The 20,978-nt window shown below is 36.3% G+C and overlaps 1 protein-coding gene across 1 annotated transcript in view; it reads right to left on the reverse strand.

The window, feature by feature from the left end:
* Positions 1–20,978, reverse strand: part of Septin1 (Septin 1) — a 51,063-nt gene that overhangs the window by 18,796 nt on the left and 11,289 nt on the right. The window contains exons 4-8 of the mRNA XM_081768275.1: positions 16,994–17,117; positions 12,926–13,060; positions 9,457–9,574; positions 2,486–2,572; positions 49–209 (exon numbers count right to left, since the gene is read on the reverse strand). Of these exons, the coding sequence (XP_081624401.1) occupies positions 49–209; positions 2,486–2,572; positions 9,457–9,574; positions 12,926–13,060; positions 16,994–17,117 (625 nt within the window). The remainder of the gene's footprint in view (positions 1–48; positions 210–2,485; positions 2,573–9,456; positions 9,575–12,925; positions 13,061–16,993; positions 17,118–20,978) is intronic.

Raw genomic sequence — 20,978 nt, forward strand, 5'->3', positions numbered from 1 at the left:
TTTCAAAAGTTTAATTTTGACATATTCTGGACTTCAGTAATTACTTACATCAACATTGTGCGAAGCTTAATAAAATCACAATGATCGGGGTTTTCCACCTCTACCACTCCCCACGGATAGAGACGACCTCGTACTTTCCTTCCACGCACTTCAAGCAAGGTATTGGCTCCACACACAGCAAACGGGACAGCTTCCTTCAGCTGACGAACCTACGAATATACATTCAAGAAATAGTATTTATAAAAACGCACTGATATATATTAAATGAAGAAAATAACCGATTTCTCTCGCATCAACTCTTTTACAGATCTGACATGAATAATATTGAAAAAGTGAAAAAAAAAAAAAAAAAAAAAAAAAAAAAAATCCAAGACTGAATCAGAAATTCAAGTGGTTAGTATAGTAGTTAACACATCAGCACGGTAACCAGTTTTAAGTCTCGCTTCAGTATAATTCGGCATTTTTCACTCTCTACATTTTATTGAATCTGACATTCTAAATGATTTCCTTTTCACGCAATATTACTGAATATTAGAAGAAAATACACACATATCAAGAACTGTTAACGAGTGAATACTGTTTTTAACATTGGTTTATACAAACTGCTATTGCGTGAGTAATAAACTCTGCACAGCTGCTGGCCAGTGTGTTGCTACCAGCCAGATGTGTATGTTCAAATAAAAACCCATTATTTCAGGGTCTTTAAACAGGAGTTTATTTGCTCGTAAATTAAGTAACTTCCCAATTGATTCAAATCACCAAACAACACTGAACATTTTTGAATTCCGTTCATGGAACACTTATCTTCATGACTACATACCTACAAGGTAGCACTCGAGAGTTCTAATTCTCTATCTTTAACATCCAAAGTAAAACCGGGGAGTTACTTGGACCACTCTTATTCGTACTGTACATGGATGACTTTGCTAGTCACTTCAACTCAATTTCCAGCAGAATTTTGTTTGCAGACGACTGCAAAATCTTTAGAGAAGTCAACAGTACAGAAGATTCCGAACTATTTCAAAATTATATAGATAATTTATCCTCCTGGCTCCTAAAAGTGAATCCTGATAAAGAGTAGATCCATAACATTTTTCCTAAAGAAAAATATAGTACACACTTCATACAACATAAATGGTTCATCCATCACGACAGTCGATAGTCCTAAGGATGTCGGATTTACTTTTGGCACAAAAGTAACTTTTACAGTACGTATGAACACTATAACTAAGCAATCGATACCCATTCTACGACTTCTGTACAGAGCAACGTTTTACAAGACAACAATTTCTGCTAAAATGGAATATTCTTCACCTATCTGGACAATGGCGCCTCCTATAAACATATCCCACCTGAACTGTTTTAAATTTCTTCCTTGCAAAAGTACGTTTCAAAATATCTCGCACACTTGCAATGACAAAATACGAACACTAAATATTCAACTACTTGACACTCGTCATAAAATCAGCTATCCCAAATATATGTGTGAGCTCACACATGGCCAACTCAAGCTCGAAACGCTACTCTCTGAATAGCATTTTTGAGCTCCATTCACACACATCTTTTTCATATAGTATGACCTAGTGCAACGTTCTCTGTTCTACAGGCTTCCGAAGTTATACAACGAAATGTCATATATACCCGTAGATTTATTTAATTATGAAGCTGCATATAATTCTGCACTACGACGTCATTTTAGTGGATAAATTCTAGTCTGCTCTGTCAGCTTACCTTGTTATTGTTGTCCGCTACTGTCTAGTGTCAAAATGTCGAATACTATTTCCTTAGTGATACAAAAAGGTTAGTACATTTTATATTTTGATTACCGAAGACCGCGTAACACCACAGTACATTTTATATTTTGATTACCGAAGACCGCGTAACACCACGGGCTTTTATAATTAATAATTTTCACACAACCAACTGAAGTTCAGTTCAATGGATGGACCACCTCACCTACTTTTGGATATATCAAACTCATACCATTTATTCTCTAACGGTTTCTGCTCATTTATCATTTCCTACCGAATGTCTGAATCGTTTCACTGTTTTTTAAATAAATAAATAAATAAATAAATAAATAAATAAATAAAGAAAAAAAGAAAGAAAGAATTGGTAACCATATTGCGGTACCATTCTGTATTAACTGACATAGCATCCCATCCTCGCCTTGAAAAGAAGTACGATCCGATCACTTCATCAACTAAAAATTTTACACACTTACTTGTAAGAACAGTGTTGCCAACCCAATCACAAGACATGTCTCATGAAACAAACATGGCATTATTAAATCTGAACACTTACGCCTTGTAATTATGTACAAATTATTTGGCATTCTTCAAAATGGCATTCTATTAAGCACATTAAACTGTCGCTTTTGTTGGAACCCCTTATACAAGATGGAGGACGACTTTTCTTGCTGCTTTATAATTCACCGAGTAGAAGTAAAGTTCTAAATAAAACGTTACTAATGATACATTTTTACCTGTTCTTTGTAATCTTCATCCTCGTCACTGTCACAGTCAGGAAGTGGATATATTTTGATGCCATTACTCTCAATTTCTTCCATAACCTGAAACAGAAAATTAATGAATTACCAGAAAATATTGAAAAATCACACACTAAAAATGTATTCTAGACGCTACTATAAATTTTCGCAAAACGTTTCATCAGATAAGAGACGAACTAACTATAAAACACAGGAAAATAGTTGTGAAGTGTGAAGGTTGACGCAGGGTCACGTGATGTTACCAGGGTGATCGTGGACAGAGTTTAGCAGAGGAAAATAAAAACGAATGGAGGATATGGGTTGGTTTAAGTGCAGGAGGGCGAAAGATTAATAAATGAAGAGAAATATTTATATAACATACGACATCGTTTCTCAAACCTTTTCAGACGGGGACCACTTTTATTACTCAGAATGTTCTATGGACTTTTCTTTTCAAAAGTTTTTTAAAATTTTCTTTAATTATAAAACAGTATTCTCATATAACTAACTAAACTAACTCTATGGCCTATGGAACCCGGAGGTTCAGTGCCGCGTTCACAAAAGCTCTCCACTGACTTCTATCCTTAGCTAATTGCATCCAGTTTCTACTTTGTGTTCCTATCTCTGCGAGATCCATCTTAATATTATCCTCCCATCTGCGCCTAGGTCTTCCTAATGGTCGTTTTCCTATGGGTCTACCAGTCAAGACTTTGAAAGCGTTTCTACTTTCTTCCATTCTAGCTACATGACCTGCCCACCTAAGCCTCCTAGACTTGACGACCCTAACAATGTTGGGTAAACCGTATAAACTATGTAGTTCCTCGTTATGAAGCTTCCGCCATTCCCCATTTTCGTTCCTCTTGGGTCCGAATATTCTTCTCAGGATCCTGTTCTCAAATACTTTCAGTCTATGTTCTTCCCTCAGTATTCTCATATATGTAGTTTTAAAATAGTTTAAAATTCTCTTAACTTTTATATTGTTATTACTAGAAAAAAGTGCATATTAGTTTTTAAAAGCTAATTGAAGGTTATCAAGAATATGTTATAAGAATACTTTTGTGTAAGCTGTAAGAATTTTCATAACCTTTATATTAGTATATAAAAAGGTGATTTATAAGTCTTGCAATATTCTAGTACAAAGCATACCTGTATTTATTACAGTGCAATGCAAGCAAGTTAACACTGAAAAATTTAGATGTTCGGGATTTAGGATTTAGATTTCTAAGCTTCCGGCATCGATGGCCATGTTGGCCCGACACGTATGAGGGATGACATCTCACGGCGAGCACACTATCCGGAGAAAGAGAAGGAAGCGGCCTGGGACCTATATCAGGGTGTCTACTAAAATTCTAAAATGAAATTTCGTGACTTTTCAGTGACTTTTTTTTTTTTTTTTTTTTTTTTTTTTTTTTTTTTTTTTTTTTTTTTACCAAACCATAAAATTTTGTAACATTCACAAGAGCGAATTTTAGTCCGAATTAGACCAAATGTTCATGCATGCGATAGAAGCGTGCTTTGCTTGCGATTTGGTAGCATCTATAAAGCCGACCGTAGGCACTTTTTGTGGTGAATTTTAACGTTTTATAGAACAAAATTTTCCAGTCTGTAATTACATTTGTACAAATTTTAAAAAATCGTGACACAAAAGCTAAATCTCGAGATTTTTTCTTGACTTTCATGACCGTTTTCTGGTTTCGTGACTTTTTCATGACTTCCGTGACAAATAGACACAATGTATATGTTAGGTACCACCCCAACATTTGCCTGATGTGAATTAGGAAAACCCAGGAAAATCTCATTCAGGACAGCTGGCCTGAAAAAGCTTTTTCCATCTTTTCGACCAAGTAACTCCCTTGGTAATCGAACCCGGGACCGCTCGCACTGAAGGCGAGAGGGTTAGCGACTACGTTACACGGGGCCACGTTAACACTCAAAGAAATTAAATGAAATCTTTTTACGTCCCACGGCTATAACGAATAGGTAAAAGCAGACGGTGATGATGAGAAACGAATGAAATGGTGGAATGAAGAAAATGGGAGAATCCCAAGAAAACCCACGCACACACTGTGTCCACCACAAAGCTCACTTGGCGGGAGCTGGGATAACACTTAAATAATAACTCCTCACGTTGGACTTTCTGCAGCCACCTTCCCCCTCAGTTCCTCGATTTCACGTCTTCTCCTTAAAGACAAAGAAGTCAGTTACTGTTGTTTCCCTTTCTGCTGGTTGGTGAACAATCATGAATTCAGAAAGTATGCCATGGACCGAACAGACAGTAATCCGAAGAGACATGGTCAGTAGTACATGCCGGGTGACACGAGTACACGCCATTAAGTTCATTAATTTTTTTTTCGAGCCGAGTGTGGTTTTGCGTTATCCTGTTGCAGCAAGGCACGTTTTCAATTCATCAATCGTAGTGCAATCGCTCCAACCGTTCAGAATGTCGGCATTGATGAACTCTTAGCAACTAACTCGAAGTGAATTATAGGGGTCACGGTGGCTCAGTGGTAGAGCGTTCACCTTTAGTGCTTAGGGTTCCGGGTTCGATCCCAGCCCCCGCCAAGTGAACTTTGTGGTGGACAAACACCGTATGCGTGGATTTCCTCGGGGTTCTCCCGTTTCCTCCCACTTTCTTCATTCCACCATTTCATTCATTACTCATCATCACCGTCTCCTTTAGCCTAACCGGCATAACCGTGGGACGTAAAACTCAAAAGATTTCATTTCATTTTCGAAGTGAATTACCCTTTCGTAGTTCCATCACACAGACCAGGACTTTATGGTCGAAATGGTCCTGTTCGACGATCGGTTCTGTAAGTTAGCCATTGCTCAACCACTGCTTTTGCACATTCAGATTTCTGAAAAAAACGTTTTACATCCCATGTGACACACGATTTCCCAGCAGTTATCTGCACACATTCACTCTCCTTTGAGCCTGAGCTTGGAACAACTCATGTAACAATACACTAAGTCCTGTTAGTTTTCCCGAATTCGTAAAGGTGACGCACTAGTGTGGACTGGAACATCCTAAGTTGGTTTAAGAATCGTCGTATGCTGGTGAACGGATTCTCCTCAATGGCATGTCCTATGACCTTGACTGGGGCCTTCGATATTTTTACAATCTGCATGAAATTTCTGGAACCAAGGAGTTGCTGTGCCGTGTTCACTGCATCTTTCCCTTTCGCATGACAAGTGTTTTGGGTTCTTGTCGCACAGCTATGTCCGAGTACAGTAACAGTTCCTGGATTAGTTGCCATTGCCAATAAAAACTGACTGAAGATCTGATGGAGCAATGGCTTCCGTGTAAGTTCGCTTGCCACACTCTCTCTTGGGCCAGTCAATCGCGGCGTACACACGCGCCTGGTGTTGAGGTTGTGAAAATACTGCAAAACTCATTTTTGGAGTAAAATTTATTATTTGAGTTATCTATACCTATTTAGGATTCTCAACTATAGTGTGGAATACACAATTTATTTTATTAATTTTATTATTTATTTATTGTCAATAAAGCGAGACCCAACTCTGGGAAACGCTGAAATAAGGGAAAAAGACCGAAAAATACATGAATATAATTTCACGAAACCAACGCAATTCAGCTTACATTAACTCTTTAAACTTTTTTTTTTTCTTTTTTTAAATCCAGTTCCTCAGGGAATATATCCAATACCTTCCATCACCTTTATTGTTACATTGTAACGATCACGTTTGGAATCTCTTAATGGAACTCCACTATAAACACCTTCCCAAAATCTTCAGACTGTCTCACACTCCCCCTCTTCAGTCATGCTCCTCCATTACCTCTCCCCCTTCCGAACAGCAACCTGCCTCTTCACTCCTTTCCCACGCTTTCAACATTATTAAATTACATATAACAAAGAACCCACTCAGAGCCGGTTCGCATAGTCAATCGGGTCTAAGGCATTAGATTAGCGATCCCAAGAGTTATTTGTCGTTGGTTCGAATTCTGCTCAGAGCATGGGTATTATCTATTGTCCTTTTGCTGTTCATTTGATTATGTGAATAGTAACAGCTGCACCCGTTATTGCTATTTCTTTCATTAATATGGTACACCTCATCTCTTCCTTGCAACCCATAGTTTCCACCGGCGGCTTCAAATGCTTTATAACACCGAATACATATTCGACAAGAAATAACGGATTCATGAAGAGCTACACTCAGAACTTCACGGTGGTCGGTAGTTTGTTCCAAATAGATATGAAATTTAATAGCAGGCTCCGAGGTTTCAGGTGCGAACACATGCACGTCCAATTGGTAATGCTCGACTGAATACATTTAGTTAAGAAACTCCTAGAGATTCTAATGCTAGGATGTTCTGGCGCGAAGGGTTACTACAGGATACGAAACGGTCAGTCTTTATTGAACACTCTTTGTATTACTGTTTTCTTGTTCATATTTTGTAATACTGCTGATCTTACTGTTCTTATGAGGAATTCAATTTTACATTTTTCGTTAAGTTCAACGCATTTAATTAGAATTATTTCTTTTATGAGCACTCCCAAATTTCTAACCAATGATATTAGGTGTACAACTTTGCTTCCACCATTTTTTCCCAGACATTCGAGGCTTTATTGTAAAAAACTGGTTATACATTTACGATTCAAAACATTGTGCATCGCTGGCCACTGCTTTCTCCCATCTTTCGGGCAGCGTATGAATCCCGAACTCATCTTTTGAGCCGACCCACGTATCGATCCAACTTTTGACTTTTTAAGAACGCAAGTGCTGGTCAGCCAGGCAGTGTGCCATTGATCGAAACAAGTGATAGAGGGAGCAATGGCTGAAGAATACAATGGGTGGGGGCAGGACTTTCCATTTCAACGTTTCCAAATATGTTTTGACTGACTTTGCGACACGAGGTCGAGCATTGTCATGTATCATATTTCTTGTTGCACTGAGGCAATTCATCTTTCAATGCTCAGCTTAAACGCATTAACTGCTTTCGATACAGATAGTCTGTGATTGTTTCAGATGGGTTTAGCAGTTTATAATACGTTAGGCCGAGCTGGTCCTATCAAATACAGAGATGTGAATATTCGGTTTGGCTGTCGACATGGAAACATGCCCGAGAAGTACCAATGATTTTCTGCGCTTGGGTTTATCGTAATGGACCAATTTTTCGTCCCCAGTCACAATGCGATGCAGAAATCCCTTCCGTCTTTGTCTTTCAAGCAACTGTTCACAAGCAAATAAAGCCGTTCAACATCTCTCGGTTTCAACTCGTACGGCACCCACCCTCCTTGTTTCTAAATCATTCATGGTTTTGAGGAATTTTAAAATGGCTTGTTCAGTCACTCTTAATGATCCTGCCAATTCTTTCACTTGACACAAGTCTTCAAGAAGTAATGACTCAAATTCTGTATCTTTGGAAACCTCTCTTCCACAGCTATGGCGATCTTCAATGACAAAATCACCATTCTTGAAACCACTCACGAGCCTCAACTTCAGATTTCTTCATATTTAAACAGAAATTAAAACCTCCCGCAAATTACGAGATTTTGGCTCATAAACCGATATTTTCACTCGAGAATAACTTTACCATCCGAACACAAATTGACTAATGTTTCAATGGGGTTATGCTGACAAACGCCCAAGCTTCTTATATGATATCTACATCTGTTTATTTCCACTACCACTTACTGCTAGAGCCATCTATTGGAAAACGGCTGAAGAAAGGTTGTTCACCTAATATATACATAAAAGTTTTACTCCACTTTTGAATAAAATTTTTGTCCTTACTTTTTAAAACATAATTCATATTATACTTTTTGCTCCAGATAAAAAATAATCATTTGCCAAGATATTGAGATTGCCACTGATCATTGGTTTGATTAGTTGAATGGAGTTTAACATGTCTTTTCAATATCATGGCTACATGACAAGGGACCTACAGTTCAAAGTAAGGTTCCAAATCTATTTGAATTTGTATTTGATGAAAGTAGCAGAGCAGGAATCTAAACACCGGGACCATGCATATATATATATATATATATATATATATATATATATATATATATATATATATATATATATATATATAATTTTCATTTAATTATGACGAATTAACTATCAAGTATAGATATCAGATCCGAATTGTGGGAGATACACAAATGAGAGATGATAAAAAAAAAAAAAAAAAAAAGTTACAAAGCATAAAACTTTCCTGTTATTCACTGTAACTTAACGAAAATTTATTTGTACATTAATAACATGTCTATTTTGGTGCGGGTTAGAAGATTTCGGATCCTGATCATGTATACCCGAGAAGCGGACATTAAAAATGATGACTCGTCTGGAAAATTGGTCGCGAGTAGAAGTGAGGTTAGTGTTACGGTTCCTGTGGACCAAAAACACTACCCCCGCTGACATTCATAGACAGATTGTAAAAGTATATGGGAAGGACTAAGTTTCAAAAAAAAACATGTAGGGAAGTGGTGTTGTGCCTTTTCAGAGAAAGACGGACCAATATTGTTAATAACAACCCTGGACATAGCAGTAGACCCAGTACTTCAACTACCGACGTTACGCTTGGAAAGACTACATCATCCCTTCTACAGTCCTGACCTAGCCCCAGTGACTTTCACCCTTTCCTTGTTTTAAAGCAAAAAGTGGCTTGCCAGCATTATCTGGCATGTAATTATGTCAAAACTGATGCTTGACGGTGGGTACGAGAACTTGACGTGGATTTTTATGCAAATGGTAGAGAAAACTGACATTGTGATGAACGGTTGAACAAAACCTGATTACAACAAGGACTAGTGTTGAGTGCCCTCTATCATCACGTGTGTTGATCTTCCAGCTATGTCTCACACATAAGCCGTTATACGTTTTGTAACCTTTTTTTTTTTTTCGATCATCCCTCGTATATGCCAAGTGGATGGAAAATTCGATCCCCGACTGAGTGGTTGAGACGACAACTTAAATAAAATCGTCTAGAAAATGTCTCTTACCCTCTTTTTCAACCTCAAAACTTCCTTCTTCGTAAGAACATCAGCTTTCGCAATGACTGGTACAATGTTTACTTTGTTATGTAGCTGCTTCATGAATTCTATGTCCAGTGGCTTTAACCTGAAAATATAGGAGACAGGTTAAAGTAAATAGCAAATAAAGGTACAAGTGCATTTTTCATACTTAGAAAAACGGATGTTTAATAGAATGGAGAACACAGTCAAGATTACGAACTATAAAACCTTAAGAACCGCAAAAAGACCACATAATAAGCTAAACTGAACGAAGTCAAACCTGAGTGCATACTCTTATTTTCACGCATTCTATACTCCCACAAATTTACGTTCTTACTTTAAAAACGAAGAGAAACTTATTTATATTATATCTGTGTATTCGTTACGTACACATTAGAAAACCTGAGAAGGTTCTTGAAGAAAATAAACATAAGACCAGAGGGATAGTGACTGGTAATAGGTATACGTATATCAAATACAGAAGTAGGAGGGAAAAAAGTTGGAATAGGTGACTAGTATGCAGTCTGTAAAGATAAATGCGAACGAGAACTTAAAACAAGGTTGGAACTATCACAGAAGCCATTAGAAAGAAAGAAAAAAAAAGTGTGTTTTCTGGATCTTTGAATAGAGATAATAAAAGGACTCATTAAACTGAATATTGCACTCTATGGGGCAGAGATGGCTATTTTGCATTTGAGGATCACTTGGCCTCAAGCTCATCATTCTCACTAGCTAAGACTCTCAGTCGATGTAGCTCCGGATCACTGTCCTCGTTGAGACTTGCGCTCACAAACCTAATTTCGGTTTCCAGTCACTAAGCCCCGAGCTCTGACACTATCCACTTATCCACATCCAGCACGAACAGGATATCCCCGGGAATCACCTCTGTCCGAAGAACGCGAGACAAGTTATTTCGTGAGTGAAAGTGGCTGACGGAAGGGGGGGGGGGTGAGAGAACTATCGACGGACGGTATTAAAACGGATAACTGCTACGTCAAGACGAAGTGTTTAGCTGTCAACGGTAGTGCACTGAAGTTTCTCAACTTGAGAAAGGTAATCTGCCAGTTATGATAGAATGTAATATTCTTTATTTTGCTTTATTTCGAACATTATTTCTAATTTATGTGAAGCGGAATTATTGGGTCAGTTTGCTGTGCAATGAAATTTCTTTATTTATAGACTATAGTAATTCACTGTTCATGATTATCTCTCAGCCAGGAAACTGAGGGCGGTAGAATTATACTAGTCAATGAGAACTCTCCTTCTGGTGACGCGAGTACAAAACTATAACATTTGAGGGTTTCGAGAGTGTGGTTTTATCGAAAATCGCTCTGGGTTTGAAACTAGGTGCTCACGCAAGACCGCGAGAAGGACAAATTTAGTCTGCAGCCGGCCGTTAAGTTGTATTACATCACATATTGTTAATGTCTCTTCTACTGTAGCAATGAAAAAACAAAACAGAATGTCGTTTACAGTATAATTTGCTTACTGTTTCACTGAATTTATTTTATATTTTTTGTCTACCACCATATAAGTATGTAGTGTTATTGTATAGTCATGTTGAATTCGTTTGTGCTAAGAATAAATCATCTGGATTTTAATTTTCACGCACTACTTTCCCTTATCAATGTTATATGAGTATATAGTATCTCGTATGTTATTACCTACAAATTGTGCCAGGGAAGGAGTCTTTACCCTGGAAAACATGTTTATACAAAACATTACATTTATGAATGTATCCGTCTGCTGAGAAGTTTCACTCATCAATGCATAATATCTCTACCAATAGTTCCCGATACAGAGATGTATCTCTATAAGAATACCTGATGGTGATACAGGCAATTATTGAAACAAACTATCTTCACGATTCGTCCCTTAGTACACTACCAACTTTAAACAGGAAACACAATCTAACAATAATCTTTCTCCTTAGCCATTATTTTAACCTTTCTCTTGTTGGCTACGTTTCAGACTTAAACTGACCAATCTTCACTTCAGTGGACCCTTAAGCTTGCTTCTTACTTTACACAAGTCTATCCAAAAAAAATATATATGTATATCCGAGCATAAGGTGACAGATAAAATGAAAAAAACTATAACCTGATACGTTTTGTTATATTTAAGGAGAAAATAATTATTTACTATATTCCGTTGTTTTAAAACTTCATAAATTGCAAATGACAGCCGGCTAGGTTGCTCCTTTAGTATTTTAAAGCTTTGATTACCCACGGTGTCTACTAAAATTTCAAAATGAAATTTCGTGACTTTTTCTTTACCAAACCATACAATTTCGTAACATTATCAAGAGCGAATTTGGGTGCTAATTAGGCCGAATTTTCATACATGCGATAGAAGCATACTTTGGTTGCGATTTGGTAGCGTCTAAAGCCGATCTTAGATATATATATATATATATATATATATATATATATATTGGTTGTGAATTTTGACGTTTCATAGAAAAAAAAATTCCGGTCTGCACTTACATTTGCACAGATAAAAAAAAAAAAATCGTGACCTAAAAGCTAAATTTCGTGACTTTTTCATGACTTTCATGACCGTTTTCTGATTTCATGACTTTCGTGACCGATAGACCCCTGTTCCCCAGTTTTCGAAAAATCAAGAAGTTAGAAAGATATGAATAAGAACTGGTGTTATTCTGAGAAAAACTGCTTGAAAAAGTTCTCAGAAGAAGAGAGAACAAAATATCGCAGCAGATCATTGCACATCGCAATTCAGGTAAATAATTATTTTATCATTCAAAATATATACAGGATGGATTATCTTGACACGCCCTTGTAACTATTAAACTAATACACAAAGAACGTTGAAATTTTGTACCATGCAAATATCGGCAGGGGGACATTCTTTGACATACTCTGGTTAAAAAGTTGCCAACTCAATATAAAGTTATATTTTTTTCAAATACCACTACGTCAAGTTATTACATACTTCAAATGTATACACAAAACGAAAATTTACAATCTTACATTTATTATTCACTATTGCACACCAAGGAGGCTACAGTATCACAAACATTCAAATTTCGGTGGCTTCTACAGAAGTAATAACCCAAATAAGACAAACGGGCAATGTACATCCACAGTAATTTAGTGTCTAATATTATGATATGACGGATTTCGAATGAATATGAACAAAGTGACAAGGGATTGAAATTTTGACTTCTTTCAAAAGCATTTATTTATTTAAAAAAATACTGCTTAGATAAGTACCTCGTCCAAATGTCGTTTACAGAAATTTGGTATTTCAAACCGTTCTGGAGTTATGGTAAAAACTGTTAGAAGTTTGCACCACTGCTTAAAATCATGTTAATTCCGAGAACCTTTTGTAATTACACGTACTAAAAAGTACTGGTGTATACTGCAATTGTTTGCAATAGTACATAATTTATAAAAGTAAGATTCTTCCATGTGAAATAGCTATATCTAAGACTTACCCATGTCCAAAAGGGGAGATGAAGTAGAAGCAACAATGGATTCTGTTGTCTACAATATTTCTTCGGTTTAAGCCACTTTCGTCTCGTAGGAATCTCTCGAACTGATCGTCAATGTATTGGATGATTGCTCGGAAACTGTTAACAGGAAAGAATACATTTCAGTTAAACAGCAAAAAATCTAATCTTGAAACGAAATAAAATATTTGATTTAGCATATAGTTTTATGCCTTGTGCGCAAAATACGGACTATAGTTGCAAGTAAATAGTAAGGGAGAATTAGTGGAATAAAATCAGTGGAAGAAAACGTAACTCCGAGGAAATAAACCGATTTAAGATTGAACTAAACCATTCACACCATCACAACAATCAATTTAAATTTACACATTTGCGAGAGTTGAATGAAAATTATATTATGATGTTGCTAAAGGCTTCATTAAATGATTAAGGGGAGGCATACGGAGAAGAAAATTAAAGAACAAAAACTTTGCTGTGAAGCGATGTTGGAACGCAGAGTCAGGTGATAGTGTTACCAGTTTAAACTGCAGGAAGACTGATAGAATAGGTTGGACGGCAAAACAACGGAGGGGAAAAAGATCAATCAATGAAGAAAAAATTACGTAAAACAATAGAAAATAAATTTTAAAAATACGAATTTAGAAGTATAAATAATAAAAAAAAAAAAAAAAAAACTAATGGAGTAAAACTGAAGAAAATTTTGACAAATGAGAAATACAAAAAGTAATGCAGGAATAAATACTAGTAAAAACCAATATGCAAAGACACGTACGCTAACTATATAGCCATGGCCTCTGCTCCTGGCTTCGATTTGCATCGAAAGAGGATTAACATCTGAACGCATTACAGTGGCTTAAGTTCCAACTTAAACTGTAGACTCACGTGTCATATAGCCTCTGTGCAGAAATGGGACGATAAACTTTAATAAACAAACAACGAACTTTAAACGTGACAATAGTATAACATTACATTTGTTACTCTCAAACAAAATTAGTGAATAAATAAATAAATAAATTTTGGCTTACGAAAACCAATTTTGTATCTACCCAGAAATAAATAAATAAAAGAAAATGTAATTACGCATCTGACTTATGTATTGTATGACGTTCACCTTCCCTTGATTGAAGTGTGCCCAAATGCATTGCAAGTTTAACCAGTCACAGACCTGTTTGGGCCCCCACAGAAGTGCGCCTGGCAACCCACAAAACATTCGTGCACTCCACTATCATGTGAGAACGCTGAACTCAAACGGGGTAATGTGTGAAATATTTCTTTGATTCTGCGCAACGACCGAAAGAAAGAAAAAAAAAATTAAAAAAAAAAAAAAGAAAAAAGAATTTTGAAAAGGTTGTTATGTCTACTTTTGGGTTCCCCTCAAACGCTATCTGTACCGTTTCACTTTCAGTTGATCTTTTCTCTATAATTATTACAGACCGTTGTTACTAAATCTACCCTTGTACCATTTCTGTTAAAACGTACCTAGATTCCCTAAACTACTGGGTTTTCTCTGTATTTATTTGAAATGAAAATATTAGGTTTCAAATTTTATCCATTTAATTCGTATCTCAAGAAAATTTTAAATAAAATAAAAAAAATTAATGTGTACAGTTATGCTACATTTCTTTTGTTCAGCTGCACAGCATGCTCACCTTCTCTATCTGTATTACAATTGCTATATTGAACATTACTACATATTCTTTACCGCAAAATAAAAAAAAAAAAAAAATTTTTACAAAAGTTCGCTTTCAAATCTTAAAAAAAATCCAAATTGTTACTACATCGTCCCGGTTACTTATTAGAGTCATTATGAATCACAGCATTCAGGTTTATATTTTTTATATACTGCAGGGAATTAAACATCCTACCTCTTCAGGTTTCGTGTGTGCTATATTACTTATTTTGTCAGAAATTATTCATTATACATTAATCAAGCAGGAATACTCCACTGCTATCGCAACATTCATTAAATTCGCACACATCAACAGTACATTCTTACCCTAACTTAACCTACGCACAAGTACATACATAAACAAAACACAAAATATCACACCATATAGATATATATGCACATATTAAGCATAGGGACGTGCCAGAAAGCGAAACGGATAACTTACTATAGTCTAATTTCCACCATTTTATGTTTAATTTAGCGTAAAAAAAAAAAAAAAAAAAAAAAAAAAAAAAAAAAAAAAAAACTTTCAAGGTGAACAGCAAACTGATGTTTTGAAATAAAAGTATCGAAGACGGGATACGAACTTCGTACCATCAGTGAAGTGGTGCAACTGTACACAAAATATATTTCTATTTCTTTGGAGAGAGTATAAAATATTACTACACTATAAATATTTCAGAACGCGTTACTACCGAATTCTCAAATTTTGTCTTGTATGTATCATTACGGTACTACCTAATTAATTTGGTACAGGATTATATTAAGTAAATTTTTGTTATGCAAGCCTAAAGAGAGAGAGAATTTTCTATGGATTTAGTTACCTTCTACATTGCATACGAAAATAAGAGACTGTATATGTACATTTTTGATAACCCCCCTTTTCCAAAGAGAAAATGTTTGGCTTACATGTGAATGGTCGAAAAGTAGCTCTGTAGGGAACGAGGTTCTTTACTCACACATCGTGCAAATGGTAGTTATCACTAACATAATTATTTTTGGATCGTCAAACTGTACTATGAAGTAATATGAATTTGGTTCACTGACCTGGTTTTCTGTTTATACTTTCCAAACCATGATTCTACTCGCAATTTCAAACACTTTTTTTTTTTTAATTTTTTTTTTAAAGAACTAATTTCACGCCAAAATTAAGGTCTGGGTTCCACTTCGTAGGCCGGACATCGAACCTGGATAATAGGGTTATTGGGGCTTCACTTTATTCCAGTCTTCTGCCTCTACACATACTTTCCTTTTTTAATTAGGTGAAGATGAGTGTTAATTTTTCCATTTCTACTGTTCGCTAACTGCAAACAAAACTGTAGTCACAAAAAATTATAATCTTCCTCCGAAGATACCAATTTATCACAGCAGCGTTACGACGCCATGAGGCCGCCAGCAACGAAGCACCAACTTCCTATTTTGTCCTCGTTTCGTTCCGTCACTCGGTCCTTTGTGGTTTTTTATGACCACTTTTAACATTCACCACTTTGGTTTTCTTTCGAAGTTAATTTTTCACTTAAAATCATCCAAAATCTTTTATATTTCGCCGAAAATTATTCACACTAATAAATCCGTGTCATCCACTATGGATGCTACTCTTCAAGGCGTCTGTCTCACAAAAAAGATTACGGGGATTGGCTGATAAATCTCGACAACAATAGGATGAACAAATCGTGATTTAAGATGAAAAATACCGACCAATTAACTTTTGACACCTGGTAATTCTTCGTTTACGTCAGATGATGCATGTAGAAGAAAGTAATGTTCGATTTAAAGGACTTTTTAAGAATTTATGTTAAGATGGCCGAAAATATAGAAACCAGAAATTATTAAAGTTTACGTAGAAAATTATGAAACTTTTATAGATGACTTCTAACTTCAGAATTCGATAGGAAAATGTTCTGAAGACATGAAAAACACTGAAATATGAAGTTTTTACCACAAAAAATCATAAAACACAAGAAAATATACAAAATGACACAAAAATCAATATACTACAATTCTACGAACTAACCTAACCTAACCAAGACACCTTTTTTCCTAATGACACGAAATACGATTAAAAATTTTTTTTTCTACCAGGAAATACACATCTATCTACAATATCTAATTTATTTATATATATAGGGTGTTCCAAATTTTTCCGTCTCATGATACCTGTCATCTTGGGAGGTATCACATTTCAATACCCCTTCAACAGCTACTTTTCCGTTTTTTATTTTTTCTTTCTTCCCATCTCTTTCCGTCCCTATCTGATGAAACATTTAGTGGAAGCGCTTACAGGCTACAATTTTTAGTATGTTTCATTATTTCATGGTACTTCATTTTCTCGCATACTTACACAGTCACTAAAATATAATTTTCCCAGCACAATCTCCACTAACCTGTCTGTATTATCAATAGCATCTCCGTATCCTGGAGTGTCAACTACAGTCAACCTCAACTTCACACCACGCTCCTCGATTTCCACAGTAGAGGCATCGAGCTTCACAGTTTTGTTAGTTTTTTCTACAAAGGAAACAAAAATCTATTCATAACATTTCCACAAGCAGGTTTACTGAAATTATCTTTATAAACAGATTAGTCAGGTGAATTTAAAATCATAAGCGTAGAACAAAGAGAAAATTGAATCATTCCCTCCCCCCCCCCCCACACACACACACGAGCCCATCACAACTCTGATTTGGTATCCTGATCGAACTTAAGTCAAACCATAGGCACCCAATAAGCTTGAAATAGAAATCGGCAAAGGAAGCAAAATTACGCTGAGGGTCGAAACATTCAAAATCACAGCAATGTTATTACTCAGTGTGCGGACGGTCATTACGCATTTTTGCAAGAGACAGCGCTAGTTCATTTTTGAAAGTACTAAGGCATTCGTATCTAGGCTATTACTATCTAATTTTACAAGTGATAGTTGTAACATCGTTTTTAAAAGAAATTGGACGATTTGGTCGCAGATTTTAGAAGTTTAAGATGGAAGATTAAACTTTATTTTCGCTATATTTTTATTGTTTTATTTACGTGAAGACCGCACGTTAAGCTCGCGAAAAGTTGCGTTAAGCGTATATGAAAATGCTCTATAAGTAGCGTTAGTGCCAACGATAGTGAATTTGATTACAACAATGCTTCTCGGTCAAGAAGACTCACTGAAGTTGACAACAACAAAATAAAGATATTTATTTAATCAAACCCACCTCACAAGACACGAGAGACTGCAGACACATTAGATCATTCAAACGTTCATGACTGCCAGAATACTTGCGCTAGCTCATGTTTCGGTTCCTGATAAACTAAAAGATCTTACCACAATAAAAACCTAAAAATATTCCTAAGGAAAAATACTTTTAGGGTAATATTGTGATCATAATATGTGTTGCTTATGCTAAATAAGTACCGAAGAAGTTCAACTGACGACGCGTATTAACATCTGCGATATTCTCATTAAACGCGAGAAAAACAAATTTTCTTGAAGCAACTGGTAATGACAAGTGTATTCTTTACAATAATGTGGTGTTCAAACGATTTTGCTCTTGACGCGTTAATTCGCCTCAAAAGATGTCGAAAGTAGACATTTATGTTGCTCTTAGTTTTGATGGGATTTAACGATGTCGTGTCTTTTGAGTATTTATCAAGGAAACCAAACAACCGATTCGCATGTGTGCTGTCAGCAGTTGGACGTTTAATCCATCATCCAGAAATGTCAAGAGCTCGTTAATCGTAAAATAACTCTGTTCCATCTTGACAAAGCAAAATCATACCCAAGTTTCATCACCCGCCAAAGATTATTGGAGCTTGACTCGGATGTGTTGCCGCATCCATCATACTTGCCTAACCTTGAGCCGGCAGACTCCCACTTGCTTCGCTCATTTTAAAACTTTTTGCGGGGTATACTGTTCAGCACATGAGGCTGTAAAGCAACACCTTGTTCAGTTTTTCGCCAATAAGGACAAGATCTTTTATAAACGAAGTATTATGAAGCTCACGGAAAGACGGCAAGATTATCGAACAAAACAGGCAAATGTATCATTGATTGCTCTTTGCTATTTATATAAACAACATTTGAAGAAACAAAGAAAGAATACGCCATGACTTTTCCGACAACTCGATAAATCGCATCACGTTCAATCTTAACTTAATATGCTTAATATATATTGTGGACTTTATTGATTGTTGTATTTGGGTTTGTCTCCTAGAGCCCGGGTTTTTATTACTACCAACTACTTACGTAGGTTGTTATGGCAATCTCGTGTCAGTGATACTTGTTTACCAAGGGCCGACAATGATGTTTTCTTTCTTGTCTCCTATGACCAGTGAGTTCGAGCACTGGTCACATGCGGGCCCGGCAATGCTTCAGCACAAGATTTCAGCAATCTATCATTGAAGTTCGGAAAGAGGAACTCAAATCGGACCCGGAATCGAACTGGGACATTGACCTCCCACGGCTCCACCAGAAAGTGCTCACTCACTGGGCAAGCAGGACCTACATCTGGCCTTCAGTAAAATTGAAGTGAAAATGAAAGAGAGAGCCTGATCAAGTCAAGCCGGTTTCCGACAGGAGTTTAAACGCTTCACTGTCCGTCAAGCAAAGGTACAGAAAAATTATGGAGTAGGTGAAAATACCTAAAGACGACGACAAGAAACAAGTTACTACACGAGTAAAATTATCCTGGCTGGGTCGCCAATTGTTACTTTATAAAAAAGTAATAATAGTAACAATTACATTATTATTATTATTATTATTATTATTATTATCAGCACAATTCTTGACAGTGAAATATGACGAAAAATGAGTAACACTAAAAGTTCATATTTAATTTCAAAGGAGCTGCTTCAAAATTGTTATGTGAGGCTTATAACGAACGAAGGGTTTGATAATACAAAGAGGATAACGTAATCCCGACAGCTGAGGAATGCAACTGCCGAATTTAACAGATACACTGTAACACACCTAATTTCTCGCATTTTCGATAATATAGTGGACAAGACCGGAATGGCAGTCCTAAAACGGCCAGCAGCGAGGAAACGTCCACAATGGTCCTGGTACCTCAGCCAAAAGTCCAACATGGATCATACGGTGTAAATCAGGAGACTGCGGTGCCAGTCTGGTGCTCGTTGTACGGATTCTGCAAACCCACAATAGGATCTCTACAAAATACAAATGCATCAGAAAGTAACATAGGATGGCCCAGATAGAGAATCGAATTTTACACCTGGGTCTTATGCCAACAGCAAGATATCTTGCTCACTACCATCCAGGGTTTGAAAAAACCCCACCCACCTAGGCCCATGTGGATTTTTTCGAAGAATTTCAATGTCTTTGGGGTAAAAATGTTAAAGTATGATTTACATTTCAAGATTGTCATTGTCACAACTTGCAACAATTTTCTATTCACTGCTGTTTTGAAAGAATGGCCGCGATTTTGAAATTTTATATTGGATAGCCAAAAAATTCTACACAGTAAATTTAGAGTCTCTTGTGCTTCTACCCTCAAAATTTCAACTTAAAAAGTCTGAAAATTGCACCCTGTAGCATGGATATCCGCTATTTTGAATAATGGCCGCCATTTTAAAATTTTATGCCGCCGTGCTTCTACTTCGAAAATTTTAACTTGAAATACCGAAAACTGCCCTTTGTAGCGTGGATATACACTATTTTCAAAAAGGCGCCATTTTGTAATTTTACGTTGGTATGCCGAATAAAACTATACAAAAATTTAGAGTGTCTCCAGCTTGTATCCTGAAATTTTTAAAAGACCAAAAGTTGAACACTATGTGGTACAGGCACACAAACGAACACATGTAGATCGAATCATCCCAGGAGCCTGTGACGTTCGCCAAATATGAATACCAAATAGCTATATTAATTTAAGACATAATTCATCAAAATATCTTATATGAAATAAATTTTTTTCAACGTAGAATAAATGGTTTTATTGTTGAAGTAATCACTTCCGATGCCTTGTGGGTTCAATTGCGGGAATTTCCCGAACACTTCTTTCACGACGGGTTTTCTTGAAAATACAGCTTGCTTTACTGTACATCGAAACTTCCATTAATACTGAAGTTCAATTCAGCACTTAAAATAGTAAGCGTTACGTAGTCTTGGGAGCTCCGAGCATTAAGCTTCTTAATTTTGACAAGAATTTTTACGCTATTGCTGGTGTTCATTCTACAGAATGCTTATTTGAAGGGTAGCAACAAATGACTGAACTGAATTTTTGTTGGAAAACCAAATTTTACTGAATACTTTTGTTACCGTGAAAGGTAAGAAATAATACTAATGTATTTACATGTTTACTGTTAGTACCGGCACCTATGATCTTAAACCTGTCAACATATGAGGGATAACGTCCCTCGACGGCTTTG

Source organism: Thermobia domestica, chromosome 8, assembly GCF_964235325.1.
Source record: "Thermobia domestica chromosome 8, izTheDome1.hap1.1, whole genome shotgun sequence".
NCBI classification, from domain to species: Eukaryota; Metazoa; Arthropoda; class Insecta; order Zygentoma; family Lepismatidae; genus Thermobia; species Thermobia domestica.